We start from the raw sequence: 22,917 nt of genomic DNA, 5'->3' as shown, positions 1-22,917 counted from the left end.
AAGAGGAGAACTAAAAGGGAACAAAAAGAGGAAGAAGAACAAAAGGGTGAAAAGAAGGGAAGATCAGTTGCGGTTAGTCCCGCAAACAACGTGTGGAGCGGGTGGGGGCCGAAAGGCCCTTGTCCCCCCCCCAGCAAACCTAAAAGAGAGAGAAGGAAGGGAAGGAAAAGGAAAAGAGGAGAGTAAGGGAAAGAACAAAAAGAGAAAGAAGAAAGGTAGGGGAGATCAGTTGCGATTTTCCCGCCAACAAGGTGTAATTGGGGGGCATATTGCTCTGGTTTCCTCATTTTCGCTCGCTGGACGTATATAGCAGACGGCAATCGGCGGATTATACGACACTTGGTAGTGAATTTGTATGTGAGATTGCTTTGCTAAATATAAAATACAAGAACATTTTTCCATATCTTTAAACTATCATTGATGTCTCATAATTAAACAGTTATTAAAATAAACCTACCAAACTACACAATACAAAGAAATACTTGACCTAAAGTGGGGGAGTTTGATGTGGTGCACAATTGCACCCCTCTGTAAATTATCGAATAGTCCATGGCGGTCATGAATATTCATGTTTTTGCTTACCTCGGCAAAATGCTTGCCTATACTAAAATGGAAAAATTACGGGGGGGGGGGGGGTTGGCTGAAATGGACATAATGAACCGATCAGGACTGATCTATGATAATTCATGCTTGTTATCCTTCGTGTGCTTTAGCTATAACCTTACAATCGATTTGCAAATGGCGTCCAAAGTTCGACTTCTTTCACATATGTTATACAGGCAATGGCGAGCTAGCGACCTATTTTGACCAAATTACGGTAGGTGAACATTCAAAAGTCAATGGGACATGAGGGTCCAATAAAAGAACTAGTGTCAACGTACGTCGGGGTGGATGTGCTTTTTGTTTAAACAAAACAAAAGAAGGATTTTTAACGATTTTGTTGGATAAGAGTCAGTAGGCTAACATGTTAGGCTGCTGGCCTCTGACAATAGGGGGCGTTGTCCAATGAAATGATTCGGAGCCATATGTGGGGGGGGGGGGGGGGCTCTGAGCGTACTGTTAGGGGGGGGGGAGGGGGGCTTGGGCGAAATACAGTTCAAACGTGGTTTATTTCTTATTCCATTACGGTGGTTTACAATTATTGCTAAAAATGACATAATTTTCCAAGATTTTTCCTCACTCTTAAGTAAATTATACTTATAATGTGTTTGTTGGAAAATGACAAATTCCTAGATTTACAGCCAGGCAAGAAATGTGCTTCTTGAGATGCCTGCATGTCAGGGCCCGCGTAACGACGGGGATCGGGAGCCTCGAGCTCCTCTCCCCCCCCCCCCCAACTTCTTTTGCAAAAGTATATTAAAGAGAAATAGAAAGAAAGAAAGCAATGAACAAAGAATACTTGACTGCCAGTGTCACAAAATAATGAGGTATCAAAATATGCTCATCTTACCGTGATTAAATGCCTAAAACCCCTAAGCTTCCGGGGGCTCTGCCCCTGGATTTCACATCTGATGGTAATTTATTGTCTTAACATCTAAACTCCCCCCCCCACCCCCATAAAAAAAAAAAAAACGCCGGCCAAAAACAAAACGAAACACAAAAAAGGGGGAGAGAAAAGAAAAAGGACGTAGGAAGAAAAAGGAGAAGACAAAGAACATTTTTAAGATTCAAAAAAGGATTAAGAGTCGAGAACGGTACAACGAATCGTCTTCTTTCCCTAATGATTTAATGAAACGAAAAACCTTCTGCGCTTCACGCAGGAGGAGGAAAACTAATTCAAACAGGGGTTAAGAGTCGAGAATTATAATACGAATTGTCTTCTTTCTCTAATGATTTAATGAAACGTAAAAGTTTCCGCGCTTTGCGCGGGATTGGGGAACCTGAATTCAGACGAGGATTAAGAGTCGAGAACGGTACAACGAATCGTCTTTGTGGCTGCAGCGAGGTCGACAACGAATCAAAAGTCGTAACAAAGGCTTCTACAGGAATTCGTAAAGCTTTAATGATCGAAGGAACCATTCCATTTTGTTTCATTCCGTGAAATTCCAGTATATTCCATGAAATTCCGTACCAGTATATTTCGTGAAAACTGTGGATAAATCGCAGATAAAGAATCATAAATAAAAGTACATCATAGCATCATCAATATAGCAATAAACACAGTCGTTTTGAGAAACATATTAAATAATGTACATTGTGTCATGATCTTTATAACTCATTAAAATAACCCCAGTCGCTATTCTAGTCCATCTGCATTAAATGGCTTTACATAAATACAAACTCACACTACAAATGTCACATCTAGATTTCAATATAGCTTGAATCGATGAATTAAACAATTAGAAACTCCAACACTCTACTTAGTGCTTCAGCACTCTCATAATAATCTTCAAAGTATTTAACAATATCTTCACTAGTTATCACTGTTCTTTATATAAAGTCAAATGTACATTATATCATAACAGCATGGGCTTGCATGTCTGACATTACATTGCATACTAACATGAACATCTCTCAGTAATTTACACTTTATGTTTCGACAATTCATAGAAATACATTCAATATATAACAAAACTAACCTCTTTGCCTGACATAATGACAAACTTAGAACTGAAATCTCCTTGATGCTCTGGCAAAAAGGGGATTCTTGGACCTCAACACAACCATGTTCTTGTAGCCTTCTGAGTGTTTGATATCAAGTGAATATCAATAGATGGCGCTATACTAGGCACCTTGCCTGAGGAAGTGCTATTACAAATATATGTGTATTCATGTCATGCATCAATAGTACTAGAAACAAATGACTTGGGTGATAAAGTATTTAAGTGCAACTGTCACAACATGGCTCCTTTAAATTAAGAATTAATTTACCCTAAGAACGCCATTACAAATAAACAAAATGGTCGACAGCCTCGGCTAAATCTAAAGCATCAGAATACAATTGTAAAGCTTAAAACTTGCAGATCATAATATCTGTCGCTTAAATTTAATATCACACAAGTACGAACAAAGTACTCATGTTATAATACACTGTCCAAAAATGGAATTAAGTACATAATCAAAAAGAAGCATTTAAATGGTGAATCTTAGATTATACTTCATATTCTTCAAACAGTCATCCGTAATCTCTCGGACTATTAAAACAAAAAATACATTAATTAGATATCAGTATTCTTGACTTGAGTCTGTACTTTGCCCATTCACTGAATCAATTTCTTCATGAATTAAAGTTCAAATTGAAGGCAATGTCTGAAGTTTGATCATTTAAGTTATAGTTCGTGAATAAAAGTATCGGTCTTCAGTCCTGTGGCTCCTTGGCCGGGAATTCTTCCTGGTCCTCGTTCGGAACAAGAAGAACTAGCTGGAATAGGGCGATCGAGGTAACTCGAGGTACTCTGTCTCTCCCTCACTCCACCCATGTGGCTCGAAGTAGGTACATTGCATTTGAAGGCAATGAAGTCACACCCCTCTCTCAGAAGAAAGTCCTTTACTCGTAGGATGTCATCATTGTCCATAAAGGGGTCGAGATGATGCAGGTGACTGGTGGTCTTACAGTGACGTCTTCTTTCTCTTTCATTGTGGCGTCTATCACCCTCTACTGCCGTCATTACATCGAAAGTCTCCCTTTGTGTCAACTCTATGATCTCCCTTTCAGCTTGCCGGGGTAGTTCAGCAGATAGAGGTTCCATCACAGCATTCTTGACACCACCCTTCTCTTCTCTCTTGTCCCATCTTGCATAGCAACGTCTCGGTAAGTATGATCTGAGACGTAGACAGTTTGCCACAGCTTTCTTCGCTCGATACCAACTGGAGAGATGATCAAATCGTTCCAACTCGAGCTTGTCTACTTTCTGCACATATGCATGGGTCTGACTTGTCACTTCAGGATCTTTAGAGAGATATACAACTTCCTCCTTTCCCTCATCTGGAGTTTCCTTTTGGCCATAACATTGGACCCCAATCGCTCTCTCGAAGGGGAGATGATCATGCAGAAGATTCAATTCTTTAACTTCATTGGCTCTATCTTCTGTTGCTACTGCTTTCAACCCATCATCAACATAAATGTCTTGCTGAATTAACTTGGCTGCATTTTGACCCATCACTTATGCCATGTCTATTGCTATCTGTTTCAAACCAAAGTTGTTAGACAGCAAAGTCGTCTCTTACTTCATGCTCGCTGAATGAGTGAGGATCGCCTCTGATCGACTTCTTTTTAGCTGTACCTCATCAGGCACAAATCGTACTGTTGTACGATGGCTCACACCCAAAGGATCGTTGTGACTATCGGCGTACCCTGCATTTACTGTGCCAACAATGCTCCATCCCAGATCCGTCTGGATTGCATATGGACCTCTATCATCAGGAGAGTGGATAACATCGCGTGGAGCAAGAGCCTTGACACAGTCGTAGCCGATCAAGAGTCCTATTTCAACATCTTGAAGAGGAGCTATCATGTCAGCAATCCTGAACAGATGTCGGAAGGATCTTGCCATGTCAGGAGTAGGAATGTGATGTCGATCTGCTGGCATGATGTCTCTCGTGAAGGTAGGAGGAAGGCTGATGATCTTCGTGGAGTCATTGAATGCTTTCACCTGAAGACCAGTCACCTTTTCACTTGCAAGTCTCTCATTCGCCTTGGTCATGGTAGAGAGTAGCCGGTTTACCTCTGTTCCTTTAATTCCCATCTTCTCCTTAGTAATTTATCCTTGTCGGAGGACTCATGAGACAGCCACACTGGAACGCTCATTGTTGACTTTGTAGAATGACTGGATTCAGAATTTGATGCATAGGATGTTGAATCCAAGGTTTCCATGTTATCCCTTTCTCTGTTTGTAGCATCCTGTCGTCTTTCCTTCCACTGATCATTATGTAGAACAGTAGGATGATTCCCTCTGCATGAATAGCATGCATCGTGCATCTCCTTGATATATGTCTCTTCTTAAGGCAGCCGAAACAGAGTCCATTATCCATAACAACTTTTCTTTTCTTCTGCATCGTCTCTGAAATGAAGGATGAACATTCAGTGAGGTGATGTCGACCATTGTAGAAGGTGCATGAAAGAGTCTCTCTCTCAGCAGAGCCATCTCTCTGATTCTGATGGGTTTCTGTCTGCATAAAGCTGGAAGTAGCTGATTTCTTTCTTTCATTTGAGGTCTGCAGATATTGTAGAGAGGTTACAGGGTCACAAGCTACTATAGCTTCTTCTTCAATAAAGTCGGTGAAAACAGAAAAGGGTGGGAATGTCCCCACTCTCGCCTCCAGTGAACGACGTTCCTGCTCCATTTCACGACCAACCAATCTGGGAGTTTCATCAGAAGCTTCCGCTTTTCTCGTTCATCATCAAGATGGCTTAAATGATGAACATACTTCGAAGCTGTGTCACACTGCTTCAAAAAGTCTCCAAGTCTCCTTAGACCAAATGCATCTCTGGAACCCACTCTTGGCCAGGAGTCTAGCTTATCACGATAGGCATTGGATACCACAAATGGATCTTCATATCTCTGCTCCAATACCTTCTTTGCCTCGTTGTATCCTGCAGCATCTCCGATCATGGAATAACCTTGAACAAGGGATCTCGGCTCACCAGTAAGGTACTTTAAAAGAAAGTAGAACCTTACTTTGATGGGAATTCCTCGATGCTCGATTAAGGCGTCGTAGCTTCTCTTCCATGATGTATAATCAAGCGGATTGCCTGAGAAATGTCCGGGCTCCGGAAGAGGTAGCCTGTTTAAGCAGAGCAGCTCCTTAAAACTGTTGGCGAGAACATCTTCATTGCTGGGCTTATCTGCTGGTTGATGACTTATTTCATCATCTTTCTTGGTTGCAGGCTCCATGGGAGAGACGGGTGCTTGTTCGTTGACCCAATCTCGAACTCTTGGTTTTGCTGAGCGGGAACCAGACTTTGAAGCGTGAGTTCCACCTTTTAACTGGATAATGATTCGCATGGTCTCTCTCATCAGGGATGAATGCTCCTCTTCCATTTTATCAAGCCTGTCTTCACCATCATCTTCGATATTTGCTGAAGGATCTAAATCAGCGAGCTCTTGTTGTACAACAATGGCTTTGTCCATAGCTTCCTGTACTTTGTTGCGGGATTCTTTGATCACCTCAGCTTGGATGTCGTCTTTTACAATAAGCTGACGATGCTTATTTGCCATTCTACTCCAACGTCGAATGGCAATTTTCCATGACTTTACAGCGACATCCGCTTTATACCTCTCTCTGTGGGCCTTCTATCCCTTTTGCTCGCTTCTTCTCCTTCAGACATGATGACGGTCTCTAGCTAGTGATGGAAGATTCACTTCTAGGAATGAACCACTTTGCTCGATCTAATGTCATCACACAGAAGAGTTTTCACTGTGGCTGCAGCGAGGTCGACAACAAATCAAAAGTCGTAACAAAGGCTTCTACAGGAATTCGTATAGCTTTAATGATCGAAGAAACCATTCCATTTTGTTTCATTCCGTGAAATTCCAGTATATTCCATGAAATTCCGTACCAGTATATTCCGTGAAAACTGTGGATAAATCATAGATAAAGAATCATAAATAAAAGTACATCATAGCATCATCACTATAGCAATAAACACAGTCTCTTTGAGAAACTCATTAAATAATGTACATTGTGTCATGATCTTTATAACTCATTAAAAATACCCCAGTCGCTATTCTAGTCCATCTGCATTAACTGGCTTTACACAAATACAAACTCACACTACAAATGTCAGAACTAGATTTCAATATAGCTTGAATCGATGAGCTAAACAATTAGAAACTTCAAATCTCTACTTAGTGCTTCAGCACTCTCAAAATAATCTTCAAAGTATTTAACAATATCTTCACTAGTTATCACTGTTCTTTATATAAAGTCAAAAGACATTATATCATAACTGCATGGGCTTGCATGTCTGACATTACATTGCATACTAACATGAACATCTCTCAGTAAGAAGTTCAAAACATACACACCAATTTACACTTTATGTTTCGACAATTCATAGAAATACATTCAATATATAACAAAACTAACCTCTTGCTTGACATAATGACAAACTTAGAACTGAAATCTCCTTGATGCTCTGGCAAAAAGGGGATTCTTGGACCTCAACACAACCATGTTCTTGTAGCCTTCTGAATGTTTGATATCAAGTGAATATCAATAGATGGCGCTATACTAGGCACCTTGCCTGAGGAAGTGTTATTACAAATATATGTGTATTCATGTCATGCATCAATAGTACTATAAACAAATGACTTGGGTGATAAAGTATTTAAGTGCAACTGTCACAACAATCTTCTTTCTCTAATACTTTAATGAAACGTCAAGGCTTCCGCGATTCGCGCAGGAGGGGGGGGGGGGGGGGATTAAATTGAGACAAGGATTAAGAGTCGAGAACGGTACAACGAATCGCCTTCTTTCTGTGTAAATGATTTAATGAAACGTCGAGGCTTCCGCGCTTCGCTCATGAGGGAGGGGGGGGGGGGCTGAATTGAGACAAGGATTAAGAGTCGAGAACGGTACAACGAAACGTCTTCTTTCTCTAATGATTTAATGAACCATGAAAGCTTCGCGCAGGAGGGGGGGGGGGGGTAAACTGGGTTCAGACGAGGATTAAGAGATGAGAACGGTACAACGAATCGTCTTCTTTCTTTAATGATTTAATGAAACGTCAAACCTTCTGCGCTTCGCAGAGGAGGGAGAGGGGAACTAGTCCCTCCCTGACCCACCCCCTATTACGTCACTGCTGGTCACCATTACGTACCAATATTTGGCTCGCATAATTTCAGATTTAGCCCCCCCCCCCCCCCCCCGCAGAATTCATTGATCCGCGCCTGGAACCACCATCAGCTTTTACACATCTGTATTATAATGTGCAGTAAGATTAACCCAGGTGAATCACAAGTTCGCCACCCCCTCACCCATCTCACATAATGAGTGAATTATTTAAAAAGGCAGTTGTCATTTCCAGTGTTACATCGCCAAACCTACGTCCAATTACTGTTAGCCGCGGTAATGGGATGAAACGAGTACTGCTGTATCTCAGTCTTTTACTCGTTCAACATGCTCATGAAACCGAATTAAACCAAAGGTCCAAGGCCCGTTAAAACGCAGGCACCCTTGTCCCTAACGGAAACTTAAACGTTTACTTTGCACTCTACGCTTCGAATTTCAGCAGAATTTTATTGAAGTAGCAATCCCTGATAAAGAGGGCAAATCCGAACATTTCGGTAGACCGACAGTCTACGAGATAGACTGCCAAAAAGATCAATAGCCTACGATCGTATCAGGACAATTACCCCCTGGACAATCACCACCCAGGAAATTACCCCCCGGAAACTACCCCAAAAGAACAATGCATTGTCCGATCATTATTCAGTATTGTGGTCTCCTATTACAATAGTTAAAGTGTCAAAAAAGGCAACACTTTATATACCTCAAAGACTTATGACGGATAATTCTATTAAAGCATTTGGATGTTTTATTAATGGCCTGTTAAGCTTTCTCAAGGACACCTAGTTCTGCGATACAGTTATATGCCTACTTTACAGTAAACTATGCACAGTATCAACTCTTCAGGAATTTTCAAAAGTGCAATCAGTGATCAAATTTGAGATTGTGACCTTTTATTTTTGTTTCTTTGTTTTGAATCTTTCTCCTCACAAACAAAGTCAGCCATGAATATGTTTCGCAAAGGTTTTGGGGAATAAATATAAACATGAAGAGCAAAGATTTAGCCCGTATTTCACTTTGAAAAATATGTAATACTCACTATAGGCAAGGCCTACCGAATCTCATACTCTTCGATCTTTTTGTCTTCATGAAATTGTGAACAATGAATCGATCCACTACGGATATGTTACTCCATATTTTGTTTGATGCAGGTACAAAATCATCCCAGGTAGTTCCAGATGGTCTGGTTTACACTGAAGTCAAGAAGACGCTGGTTCGAGGTGCACAAGGTGTTCTTACATGTCGCTTCCATGGAGACCCATTGGCAGTCTACTGGAAAAGGGGCCTTGATGATCTAAGAACCATGGTCTCTTGGATTGCTGGAGAAGTATTAGGTCCAAGATATGATGATGGAAGTTGCGACCTCGGCGAAAATTATTCCCTGATCATCAACAATGTATCCACGGCAGATGCTGGACGAATACACTGCACAGTTGTAAACTACAAGGGAGTTTTGATTAAAAACTACACTGATATTTTAGTTGCAGGTAGGTTATTTTGAAGAAAATATATTTAAACAAATTATGGATGTAAACAAGAACAATTTTGATAAGTACTGGTTCAAAAAACCTACAACCTATACCTAAAACTAATGACTTTACATTGTAAATCTTTACAACTTATGTTATAGGTTTTGATATCTCTCAGAAGCATATACAGTATAATGTTTTAAAATCTGTATATTTCCCTTTTCCCAATCCGTATATTCCTGTTCAACTATGATTATAGGTTAATATTATTGTACTTTGGTAGATATTATTTTCCGTCATCAACAAATATGTCTTTTCTAGCATTTGCTCTGATAAACTTTGGCTATCATTGTTCTTCCTTCAGATACTGTAATCACAACAAACCCACAAGTCACTCTGCAGCTGCGTCAATCCACATATGGTATCCTGCAATGCACTGTTCACATCAAGGCCAGAAGAGTGTCTTGGAAAAAAGGAATTACTTCTTCAGCAAATGGAAGTTTTGTTGTAATTGAAAACAACCAAGGGGTTGCTGAAAGAAGTGGAGCTGGATACGACGACGGCACGTATAACATTACCCAAGATTACTCGCTGGTCATCAAGGAGGTACAGGTCCATCACGAAGGTCTATATGTTTGTGAGGTGACCGATGATACCGGGCTATCCTTCCGTAATCACACATTTGCCAATGTGATTGGTAAGTATTCATCATTGGAAAACCCATGAAGAATGTTCATTATTACGTTAAAGTATTATTGACTAAGTTGATTCGTTTATAAATTTCTACAATTGAATCTTAAAGTATTTGGAGGACAATGTGACAAACCATTTCTTATATTTCAAATTTAGCCCAGCCTCTGGAACCATTTCCGACCATCCAGGAATGTCTGAACGCTGAACAGCATGACTCAAACTACTGCACCCTGGTCGCCAAATCTGGAACGACTCTAACATGCCAAGCGGCGAAGTACTACCCCTCTATCAATCTTGTCTTTATATATGGATCCAGAGCACTGGAGCCATCAGATAAAAGAGAATGGGATAACATCGACGGAACGAAAAACAAAACCATCACCATTGCCACCAGGGGTAACAAAGAATTGTATACATGTGTGGCTTCCAGTATTCCAGGAACTAATGCAAATAAATCAACATCTGTCCTACTCCAAGGCGACGAACCAGGGAATTCAACAGCTCTGATGAATCTGATGACAATCTTAGGTTGTAAGTTGAAAATACTGGACATTCAGAATATTAATTTAAAAGAATCCAACAAAATGTATATGTAACGTGTAAACACGAAGCCATGGTTGAGAACAGGCTAACTCAGTAACCAATAACCTTGCTATGGAAAATGGTCGAAAACTATCTGGAAGATAACAAAAACAATTTAGAGTGAAAGCTTAAAAGATTAGTATAAAAGCAAATTCAATATTCACGTATACATACATAAATATTATTGCAACTATTGTGCCATGGAATCTCGTGAAGGCTATGTACTTATGTTTAACATGAAACAGTACCTTGAACATGTGTAAATAATACTGATATGCGCAGCTTTGTATTTATATCTTCTTTATAATTTTACTTTAGAAATGTTAACGGAGCAATTTTTTATCGAATCGGATTTTACTAAATTGCCATTACATTATCAAGATTTCAATGAAGTTAAACCTTGTTTTAATAAGAAATATTTATTACGAGAAGGTCAATATAGCATGCAAACTTGCTACAACAGTTATGTGTTTCTCATTGTTATCCTCATATCGTTTCATTTGTTCAGTGTTTGCTGCATTGATACTCATCACTTCAGTGGCTTATTTTTTTTGGAGAAGGGCACACCGTAAGTTATTTGGTAGTATTATTTGTTTAATGGTGCAAAATGCAAGTAATGCCTAGGTTACATTTGCTGCGGCGGCCGTGCGGTCTAAAATATCTACGGCCAATAGCAATTATAGGACCGCCGCAGCTTTCCCACCGTCACATACGGTAGCGGTCACATTATGTTAGGGTAGCCGCATGGCGTATTTTGAGTTTGTGGAGACACAACATTTTGGACTGCCGTTCGGCCTTTGAAGTAGGTCCTTAATGGCGTTCCTTTCTGACAAATATTATGGCAGACGTAAGGTAGCCACAAGTTGCCCTCAAGGCGGCCGAAGGGGGACCATACGGCCACCGTGCGGCCAGACTCATGCTGCCGCTTCACCCCTGGAGTATATACAAATGCAAGGCTACCGTACGGCCGACGTACGTAAACCCTGGAACCGCTCTACGGCATGGCTACGGCGTGTCTAATCGCTACGGCAAAACTAGAAATGAATACAGTTATAACTCTGCGTTATAATCCCACGGCGACCCGTACGGCCTGTAAAGATAGGGATACGCCCTAGGGTGACCCGGGGGCCACCGCAAGTATTTCTCGATTTCGGGGGGTTACGGCCGCCGTATCCTAGCCGTAGAGCAAATGTGATACATTTTTTAGGCTTTAATAGTGAAACATCATTAAGAGGAGGCGAGTTGGCTCAGTCGGTAAAGCGTCTGCCTGTCGAACCAAAGATTCCGGGTTCGACTCCCACCGAGGCGGATGACTGAAGTCTGCGTTGTGTGTTAACGTGCCCCTTCCCTTGTTAATAGACGCAGGGTATGTCGAGTGGAAAACATTCCGTCCCTCGAATAGGACGTTAAATGGAGGCCCCGTGTACAGGAGAGTCACCACCCTTGCACGTTAAGAACCCATTGCACTTTTCTATAAGTGTAGGGGGAAACCCCGGTGTAATGATCCACCTGCACACCCCAATCATGCCGAGTATACGGCATCTGCAATAATTTTCAGTAATGAAGGAGGCAGATTATCTTGAAGAAGAAGAAGAAGAAGAATCGCCTAAAAAATAAAATTTTGACACTGGTAGCTAATTAAATTTTTCGTAAATTTTGCTTTTAGAGTTCCACAGAAATAAATAAACTAAAGAGAAAATTGTTTCTGCCATATTTGTGAAAGAAAACACCAAAACGTTTAAATTGCTCGATTATTATACAAATCAGACCACTCCAATTTCCTTTCTCGGAAATTACTAATATAAGTTAGCTAGATTATGTATTGTAGCCTAATAGTTAAGGATATACAATATATTAACCTTTAGTCATCAACCTTTAGTCACATGCCGATTATAGAAATCAATTTATGCTCTATATCCATTTAAAATAGTAACATACATTTTCTATGTGGGTCTGTTTCTAATTGGACTACTATCCCTTGCTCGACCCATGAGATACAGGCTTGGTTAAGCGCTTGTTTACACTTATATATGTGAAAGGGGTATTCCCACATACCACCATGTCATATCATTTATAAATTGCTACTCATGACGGAAATATAACACAAGCCCAATGAGAAATAGTACGTACAAGAGGGAAACCATAATTGAGGCAAATTTTACAGTCTCCGTCCGCGCGCGCAAAATTGTTAAACGTTCAAAAAGATGTGAAACGTGTAGTGAATTGGTCCAATAGGCATTTTGACCAATTTAAATTTGTGACGATTGCGTACGCGTCCATCACGATGCACGGACGGACAATGGTATGGAAAGTTTACCCGTGATGTCAAGTTTATGCATATCAAATATCGTCCAGAAATATTGTCAATGATAACAAAATTTTAACGAAATGGCGCCGATATTACGTCACGCATCAGTAATGAAGAAAAAAAAATCTTCTTTAAAGGGCAAGTCCACTCCAAAAATAACTTACTTTTTATAGAAGCAGAAAAATCAGACAAAACAATCAAAAAAAGTTTGAGCAAAATCGGAAAAAAACTAATAAGAAAGTTATGAATTTTTGAAAGGGTATGTAAAACTATAGAACATTGGAAATCACTACACAAATTGCCAATTTGGTTATTAGTTTGTGACGTCATGTCCTCACTATTTATCAATTGCTTTATATAGTTTAATTCTTTTAATTTCTCTTTTTATCCCCCAAAACTTGATTTCCCCATGCCTTTGCCCAGGTTTTATGATTTGTATCATATTGCGTGCATTACATTTCACAAAATCTTTTATGAACTATGAACATTTTATACTATTTTCTGAATATTGTATATTCATAATTATTGATTTTTATATAAATAGTTTATCAAAATTCACATTTTTTTTATGATTTAATTGGAAAAAATACTCTATATTATCCTCAGAAAAACATATTACTATTAATCTAATTTGGATGCTGGCGTGAAAAAAAAGATCCTAAGGGGGAAAATAGGAAATTTATATTATCAATATATAGAAATTAATTAGTGGATATTAAGGACATTACGTTACAGACTCGTGAATAAGTTACCAATTTGTCTTGTGATTTTCAAAGTTGTTCATGTCATTAAAAATTCATAACTTTCTTATTATTATCCAATTTTGCTCAAACTTTTTTTGATTGGTTTGTCTGATCTTTCTGCTTCTATTGAAAGTCAGATATTTTTGGAGTGGACTTGCCCTGTAAGATCACTAATCATGCATATGGCACATGTCTTAAACATTCCATTGTCATTTATGTCAGCTGTATTCATGAGATATGAAGCGAAAACAAATCCATTCAGAAAGAATAGGAAAAGAACCATTAGATTCTGACGAAATCAATAGGTGCTCTGCTACGCTGACTAAATAAATTATTCGTGTATAGCACAAATCACATCATAATTTAACGTCCCGATACGATTCGAAAGAAGTTTGGATATTATTACCCTAGATTTAAGTCTGGCAGCCGTATCCAGCACACGGTGCATTTCAACCAATTAAACCTGCCAGGTACCTATTTAACATGTTATTACAATTGTGAGTTTTCAACAAAAAAAAAATCTTCTAATTTTTTAGCCCTCCACAGGCTATTTATTAACAATCTCCACACAAAAAAAACATCAAATATATGTGCCTGTTTAAGCACATAAAAAAAAAACGTTTCTATACAAACAACAATTGTAGCAAGTGCCACTTTACAGAAACATGTCTTTACATTCTAAATAGACGTACAATATATTTCCCATCTTTATACTTTTGTAAAACTTTCTTCTTCAACATATTCAAAAAGCGGAACAATGCTATTCAGTTTACAAATAAACATCTGTTGTTTGATTAATATAATAATGCAATTTAGGGCATCGTTTCTCTTATCTTCAAATCCAAAATTATATTTTGTAAATTGAACAAGATTCAAATTTGAGTTCTTTCATAAATCCAGTTTGAGGATTCATTCCAGATCTTTATACTGATCTCACATTCATAAAATAAATGTACCATATCTTCAATTTCTTTTTTACAAAATGAAAATTTTGCATTGTTTACAATTTTCATCCTAAATAGTTGTTTAATTAAAAACGAAATGATATTTCAATTCTTATATTGAAAGTATTTCAGACGAACAGGTCTGAAACGGAATATCACGTTATATTTTGGTATCAATACAGCTGGTAAATTGTAATTCAAATATCGTTCCCACTTTAAACTTATTAGAGACAAACAATTTGTATTGATAACGCTACAGTGGATAAGCTTGCGGCAGCTTAATAATTATAAAAATAATATTTAATTTTTATTTAGCGATTAATACAAATGTCTCTAAGCGCTTTACAAATATACTATTACCCCGGTCATTGGATTCAGTGCTTGCCCGCACACACTGTGTGCACAATCTCCACTCCCTGGGGTTAAGACATGTGTAGTACTGTCACATCGCACATCGCATATATAGGCTTGCCTAGTGTTACCCATATCAGATAGCTCCTCTACTGACATGAATCCAGTTAAAAGGGGGGAGATGATTACAAGTCATTGTTATATATTCCTGAATTTGGGGCATTGTTTCGAGGGAGCAATCAATTAGTAACGCCAAACATAAATGCTGACAAGGTGACACCACATTTCACCCCAAGAAAATAAAATTAACCACACAGATTTTGAACTGAATAAAACGCTAATGAATTATTATTAAGATCGTTGAATATGAACCACTCTATTTAATTGTTTTATATTTGTATAAAATGCTGCCTCACCTCTTACTTCCGAAAAAAAAAGATGTATGCGCTTTAAGGGGGAAAACTCATATTGTTTACTCTGACACAGTGTCATTTTGACAAATTTAACATGTGACTTTCATTTTTTTAATAGATATTGTAGAAGTAAAGGCACTTGAACAACGTGTGAATGATAAACTGATGCAGCACTACAGGATAATATGTAACCTTATAGGGCCGACATCTGCCATCATTCAGACTGAGAAAATAATCAAAGAAAACAGGACTGCTCTTTTCAATACTCACCAAATGATGACCGATGTGAGAGAACGTACTATATCTACAAGAGTCGAAGAAATGATCGACAAAGAAAATGAGCCAGGTAACACTAAAACTTCTACAGCAACATAGAAAGTTGATGTACAGAACACAACTCCTTCCGATAAAGTTTGCAACTAAAGGTAGGGTGAAGAATTGGACCCCAATTTGGGTTGCAAACTTGCACCGTAGAGCGACCATACGTGTATCCTTATGGTGCAGACATTTCCTACCCTACTTTTAGGTGTAAACTTGCCCCCTAGAGGGAGCAGATGTGCACCCTTATGGTGCAGACATTTGCTACAAAAGCAGCACCCCTTAGGGTGCAATTCTTCAACCTACTTTTAGGTGCAAACTTGCCCCCTAGCGGGAGAAGATGTGCACCCTTAGACGTAGACGTCGAGTTCGCTTGCATCTTTTTTTTTTTAAACCTAGGCTAGCCATCCTGTTAATTTTTCAAAGCGGCGTGCAAAGAGGTCAAAACCAATTAAACTTTGATTATTTGTTGCTTTTCTTAAAAGGCAAAGATCCGAAGGAATACTACTGGATTTCGAACCCACTATTCTACGCTGACCTTACCGATTGAGCCAATGACTGGTTGATGAAATCACCTAGGATGGCTGGTCTACCCTTAAAAAAAGACAAAGTCCGATGATATCAAATGATATTGAGCTCATTGCTTTTTGTATAATCATAATATTATGGAAAAGTTAAAAATACATTTTTTATTTTTTAACATGTTTAATCTTGTTCTTGGATATCGACACAAACTTGAGGACATATTCAACTTTAAATTATTATTTGTTTATTATTAGGCCTTGATACAGACTACACCGGGTGCATATTTCGCACCCTCCAATATCTCGCACCCACAAGGGTGCACATTTACGCCGCCCATCAGTTATTGCACCCTAAAAGGAGCAGATCAGCACCCTCTGCCAAATACGCGTAGGTGGGTAAAAATCCGCATCCCAATTGCACCCTAATTTTGCAGTGTGTTGAATGTGGAAAAAAGACTCTTTTGTTACCTTTACTTTAGTATTAATTTTATATTGTATCATAGCTGATGACTGGCCTTCTAACGAGGAACTGAAAACGATTTCACGTCATCTCACACAAGAATCAATGAAGGAAATCTGCAAGAAACTAAACATTGACTGCAAAAACGATGATGCTAATGACGAAGGGAAACGGTTCGAACGTCTACATAAATGGAGAACCAATGTGTTAAATAAATCTTTAGTTGATAAATACAGGCAACTTGCTCCAGTCTTCGAATCAAACAACCTAGGAGGTATCTTACCCACATACCTTTTTCAATGTTACTTCTTAAAAATAACAATCTCTACAAATGAATAAATGTTTATTAAGATTTGTATCAATGCATGCAATCGTAATATAAATTAGAATTTCCTTGCAAATTCAGAGTTAAATTAATTTATTTTTTGTCACATCACTACTAATACAATGTTATTTCATTTACAATCACTGCTTGACTTAGGATTGAGTCGTCAAGTTGCATGAAACATTTTTTAGTAATAAAAGCTAAGGAACATACATTTTGTGCGTGGCCTGTAATCATAATTCCGGTTGTCTTTTTATAATCTCAAGGGTTGCTGCCAACTTTCAGAAGACCATATATCTACAAAGCGGAGCTCGTTGATATGGCTTTTCATCTGCTCATGCATGATCTCTATCCTATAGCTAAACAGCTGGGTATCAATGCCACTAAACTGGTATCATATCGACCCGCCTTCGATCCTTCACACCTTGAGATTGGAACCATCAAGTTACTCATTGATCCCTTCGAACCCTTCGAATCCACCAAGGACGAGGATAAACGAGTAATCTTCTCCCGTAAAATAGCGAACCACTATACAGATATCTCTATTACAGGAATATTAGGTAAGAGTATATTGATAACGAATCTTCAATGTATATCCTCATTTTACGGTACCAAATGATCCCCCAGCAAAAAAGAGACAATAATAATGTTAATTTTGTAGTAACATAATTCAAAGAATATTGATTGATCGTAGTGGAACCAGAGATAGAAATAGATGAAAATCCTTGATCGCCAATTTCAAGTTCAAGTTCAAGTTCATTTTATTCAACCGTTTAACAAAATCCAAATACAATACAAATAGGAATTCAAAATAAATGGTTAGGCTTGATCATGGAACACCCAATTACATTTAAATCTAGTTCTGAAACATACAAGCCACCTACCGAGCAATCAAACAATTGTCCACTTGTTGGCTAGCAAGAGTTGATATTAATTTCATAACATTATTTGCTGATAATGTTACAGTCGAAATTAACTAGTTGTCGCAAATATTTACATTGATATCGTTTAAGATAAATCATATCCTTTTCAAAGTACCTTTTTTATTTTCAAGAGTACGACATGAGCTATGGGGAGTTGTGTTCTATCTCGGAAGCAATAAATCAAAACCTAGAAGAACCTGCTGATCAAGGTAAGAATATATCTGCTGAGGCATAAAGTTTTTATGGAATATAGTTTGATGCATTCATGATCCAATCCGACATCATTTTGGTCTGATCCGATGATACGGTTTTCCCATCAATTTTCATCAATTCACCAATTAAGCACATATTTCGAGGCATTTTACTTTTACACTTGAGGAATTCAGAAAAGTATCACGCAAGCAAACACAAACACAACAACATCAACAACAAACCAAAACTTTGGATGGTCGAATCCGTAATTTCATGTTGTCACTGATTTCATACACACAAATGCACTCAATATTACGTTTAATAATGACGTTACAGAAGTTGATCTTGTTGATTTTTTCATTTAGAAGCTACTTCTGGCATGCTTCAAGGTCCAGGGATCTCCGAATCACTTCAAAATGTGCTACAGCTGACTGCTCAAGACATAGCTGAGCATCTTGATACCCCACACCCGTTAACAGCATATGCGCTGTTGAAGATGTGGAAAGAGAAGCCACGTCCGTCGGTTTTCAACTATCGTGCAGCCTTAGCTCATGAAATACGGAGAAACATGATGCCTGATCTCGCCGATGAAATAGCTGCAGGTTAGTCTATATGCTATTTATATCTAATACACTGTTGGTCATAATGGTGGAATAATTATTTTTACCCCAATTTATGGAATGATTTTGACAATTATTTATTCCTAATAGATCTGATAAAAGTATACATTCGCATATTTCATTGAATACAAATTTATGAGTGTTTGTGTTGCGTGACTGCTTAAGCATGTGTGTGCTACTATGGTAATCAACTAGGGGACCTACGTCCTTAAGTCATAACTGACAGTAATGAGGATTAATGCCCCGCAAAAGGGCACTAATATAGCACATCGACACGGTTTTGATTCTGGGGCCTCACAGTAACGAGGCCATTGCTTACCTACTGAATCATGACTGTACGCAGCGGGGGCTAGGCTACGGGGCCGCCCCCACAAATACCAAAAAACGAAGAAAATACAATAACTTATCAATAATTCATTGCATTTTGCCCCGATCCCCGACAGAAAAAATAATCTTACAGTGGAATTTTTCCTGTTGGGGACCGGGGGAAAATGCAATGAATAATTGATAATTTAATGCACTTTCTTTGTTGTTTTGTATTAATGGGGGCGGCCCCGTACCTCAGCCCCCGCTGTGTACAGTCATGATTAAGTGGCTAAGCAATGTCCTCGTTACTGTGAGGCCCCAGGGTAAAAACCGTGTCGATCAGCTATAGTACTGTCATTTTGTGAGGCATTAATCCTCATTACTGTCAGTTATGGCTTAAGGTCGTAGGTCCCCTAGTTGGTAAGCATGGTAGCAAACACATGCTTAAGCAGTCACGCAAAACAAACACTCGCAAAGTAGTATTCAATAAAATCTGAGAATGTATACCATTATCTAGATCTATAAGGAATAAATGATTGTCAAAATGATTCCATAAATTTGGGTAAAAAAAATTATTCCACCTTTATGACCAACAGTACTAGTGTATATAGTAAAGCTGAAGAGGTACGTTAAAAGAAAATAGAAAACAAAGAAATTACTACCCTCTTAGAAATAATATCTATGTAGGTTCCAATGGGTATTAAATGTTAATGGTGGAACCAGTAATTTGTGATGGGGAGGGTGAAGGTTAAAGCGAGCACATTTCTCAAATAGTGCTCACGAAAAGGATGGGAGAGGGCCGAGGACGGGTCTTTTAAAGTTGTTTACCTTCAGCTACAACCTTTGTCAGCAAAGTGGAGAATGGATTATCATATATTTATCTTGGGTAGCAGGGTCTAATGTATAATTTTTTGTGTAGCGAAATTCAAATCAAAGTGAGTTCTTAAAACAGAGAACTAAATATGTTGTTGGGAATTATATACGTACATGTCTGTTTCCCATATTTGTATGAATATCTGTAAGAAACGTACATGCTCGATTATGGCCTTTATTCGTATGTGACAGGCAAATACATGAAAAAGAGGACAAGTCTCGCATTCATTGAAGATATGGTTTCGGGATTAAATCAAGATCAACTGAGCTACCTTGTGAAGCTACTTAAACTGAATGGAACAGATGGATACTGGCCTACGAATACACCCTCCGAAATGATCTCCAAGCAGATATATGACTGGGTGGCAGATTGGACAACGGAAATGGAGATTTATCGGAAATCCCGTCCCCGCAGAGAACATGTCAAAACAGGCGAGACGTTGACTGTCCCCAGTGGCGGCGTGATAGCACGCATGACGAAGTCAACAATGGAGTCCCAACTCTCTGAGTCAAATATGCTCCTTGATCACAGGGATTTTAATGATCGGCTCGTTGAGCATGGTTTTCTAGATCTCGCGCGTGAGATTATGATCATAGAGCAACGATCGGTTGCAGGGTTGTTTTCATAAATAGATCAGACTTTGCGTATCATTGGCATTTTTTTGTGTGTGGACCTTCTACTATTGTATACCCTCCCCTATCTAGAGCTCCTCCCCCAAGAGATAAAGGGAAGAGTGCCCACTATAGTAAGCTTGCCTTTTATACGGTGATTGGTAGGAGGGGAGAGCGTTGCTGAATTGTCGTATGATAATCATAAGTTTATACATGTCAGAGGTCTCTACTCAGGTGTTTTAATTATACTTTTGTAAACCATCGACAATATACTGCAAACCTGAGTGTAATAGGTTACGTTCCAAACAGAATGCTAGAAAAATATTGGGACTCTGTATGTATATATGAAATACAGAATGACAGAGAGAGAGAGAGATAGAGGCAGAGATAGATAGCTTGACACTAAACAAATAATATAATGTAAGTTATCAATAGCAACATGACCTTACATTTTTGATCTGCAATGCGCATTAGATTGTTCATTGTTATTAGACTCTTTCTGTTATGAGTTAACAAATTGAATGGTAATAACATTACATTATTATGTTTATCAGTAATTAGTAGCTCCCTCCATTTGAAGCTGTAGCATCTAGTGATGTGTTGTACACGTGTCTCTTTATTTTCCTTTTTAGTTTATTTGTTTGCGCTTTTCTTTGTATCAGTGAATATCAGCCTGTGAAACTTTAAATACAATACACAAACTTAATATGTTACGTGTTTTTTAGTGAACCCATTACAGACTTCTATACATGTAATAGTTAGTTAAGTTAAGATTAAGATCTCAAGTCATAGAATGGTTGCCACTTTTATTTTATCAATCTAATTATGCTTTTATTGTAATATTTTGGTGTTCTATGTTTGTTTTACAGTGTAATTCCATTTAAGTAAGGGCTCCGTCGCATAATTTCTCTCATGTGCTAAATATAACATATTATTGTGTGCAGAACAAAAAATGAGAGTAACCAATGATACATTCATCACACTTTGGAAAATGCTTTAGTTTTGTGAAATTAACTTTAACAAAGGAAGAGGTCTGTAAATATTTGATGTCGCTTATAACTATGAATGCTATCTGTGTCAACAGGTCCTCTTTCTCATCACAATCGTCATCAATTCGTTATTATGTTTGTCAGTAATGATGAATTGTATCTATTTGTTATTATCCTCTGTAGCTGTAGCATTTAGAAATAATATTGTACATATCATATGTCGCCTTATTTTCCATTTTTGTTTATTTGTTAACGGCATTCTTATTCTTTGTGAACATCAGCCTGCGGAACTTAAATACAATACATGAATTTCTGTTATGTGTTTTAGCGAGCCAATTACAGACTTCTGAACAAGAAATCAGTTGTAAAGGGTTTTGTGCGATGGAAGGGTGAATATGATAAAATATACCTGTATCTATAAAGGAATTATTGTTTACGATTTAGTTCAGTTGCGATAATGATCACAAGTCATAGGCTCGTTTCCACTTTTACTGCATCAATCTAATAATGTTTTATTGTAATAGTTGTGTATTCCATATTTGTTTACAGTGTAATTTCATCGAAGTACGGGCTCTGTCACAAAGCTTTCTTTTATGTGCTAAAGATATCATATTATTTTATGCATAATACATAATGAGAATAATCAATGATACATTCATCACAATTTTCAAAATGCTATAGCTTTATGGAACTTAAGAATTAAGAGGTTTGTCAATATTTGTCGTCGTTTATAGGTATGTGAATAGTGTTACAGGGCCCTGCATGTACTTAATCATAATCTTCATCAATGATGTCAAGACCCATTATCTAAACTCGCTATCAAATCCAATTTCTCTGGATGCCAAATTTCATCATAATTATTTCATTTTATTTTGTTTGATGAGGGTATGTATTATTAAAGCATTATAACTAAATAATATCGAAAACAAATGCATTTTTTAACAATATTATTCCTGGATCGAAGCTGACAATGAGCTTGAATATATTACCAACAGGCTTAGGATGTAACATTTACGTTAGAAAAAAAGCAAATATATACAAACATATTATATATTGCAGATTTTTAAATGTTTGGAAGCGAATTTCCACCTTTTGTAGCTGAAAGTATGATACCATTAATAATTAAACTTTCTAATTTCCAATATGTCTAAGTGGCTAACGTATGGCAAAGGCCACATCCCTGATTATTATTGCATCTGGATTATGAATAATGACGGACGGTTCAAGGTATGATGTGCTTAATTTCATTTGAATATTGTTGGAAAATTGTTGTTTATCATAATCATTATTTCCAATACTGCATGTTCTTGCCGAAACGATGATAATTATCATCGTATTTTGAGAGAAATATTCCAGAAGTTACTAAACAGGATAAAACGGGAAAATGATGAGATCATGACAGGCAATAGGGATAATCGGAAAACAGTATATTTAGCTAACTACATACACGTCATACATAATTAGGGAGAGTGAGAGAGGGTTGAGGAAAGGGAGGGAAGGAGAGAGAGAGAGAGAGAGAGAGAGAGAGAGAGGGGATATTT

The 22,917-nt window shown here is 38.0% G+C and overlaps 1 protein-coding gene across 1 annotated transcript in view; it reads left to right on the top strand.

Annotated features, from left to right (window-relative positions):
- The window catches only part of LOC115928430, a 28,194-nt gene extending 5,674 nt beyond the window's left edge, over window positions 1-22,520 (top strand). Inside the window, exons 2-11 of the mRNA XM_030995575.1 lie at window positions 8,883-9,218; window positions 9,565-9,897; window positions 10,050-10,424; window positions 10,984-11,043; window positions 15,353-15,580; window positions 16,580-16,810; window positions 17,128-17,421; window positions 17,916-17,993; window positions 18,342-18,578; window positions 19,968-22,520. Coding sequence (XP_030851435.1) covers window positions 8,883-9,218; window positions 9,565-9,897; window positions 10,050-10,424; window positions 10,984-11,043; window positions 15,353-15,580; window positions 16,580-16,810; window positions 17,128-17,421; window positions 17,916-17,993; window positions 18,342-18,578; window positions 19,968-20,404 — 2,609 coding nt within the window. The 3' untranslated portion in view covers window positions 20,405-22,520. The remainder of the gene's footprint in view (window positions 1-8,882; window positions 9,219-9,564; window positions 9,898-10,049; window positions 10,425-10,983; window positions 11,044-15,352; window positions 15,581-16,579; window positions 16,811-17,127; window positions 17,422-17,915; window positions 17,994-18,341; window positions 18,579-19,967) is intronic.
- Window positions 22,521-22,917: the final 397 nt, after the last annotated feature.

The sequence above is a fragment of the Strongylocentrotus purpuratus genome, unplaced genomic scaffold (assembly GCF_000002235.5).
Source record: "Strongylocentrotus purpuratus isolate Spur 01 unplaced genomic scaffold, Spur_5.0 spur5_scaffold_3, whole genome shotgun sequence".
Classification (NCBI taxonomy): Eukaryota; Metazoa; Echinodermata; class Echinoidea; order Camarodonta; family Strongylocentrotidae; genus Strongylocentrotus; species Strongylocentrotus purpuratus.
The sequence above is the reverse complement of the archived record's forward strand: the minus strand, read 5'-3'. Positions and strand labels throughout refer to the sequence as shown.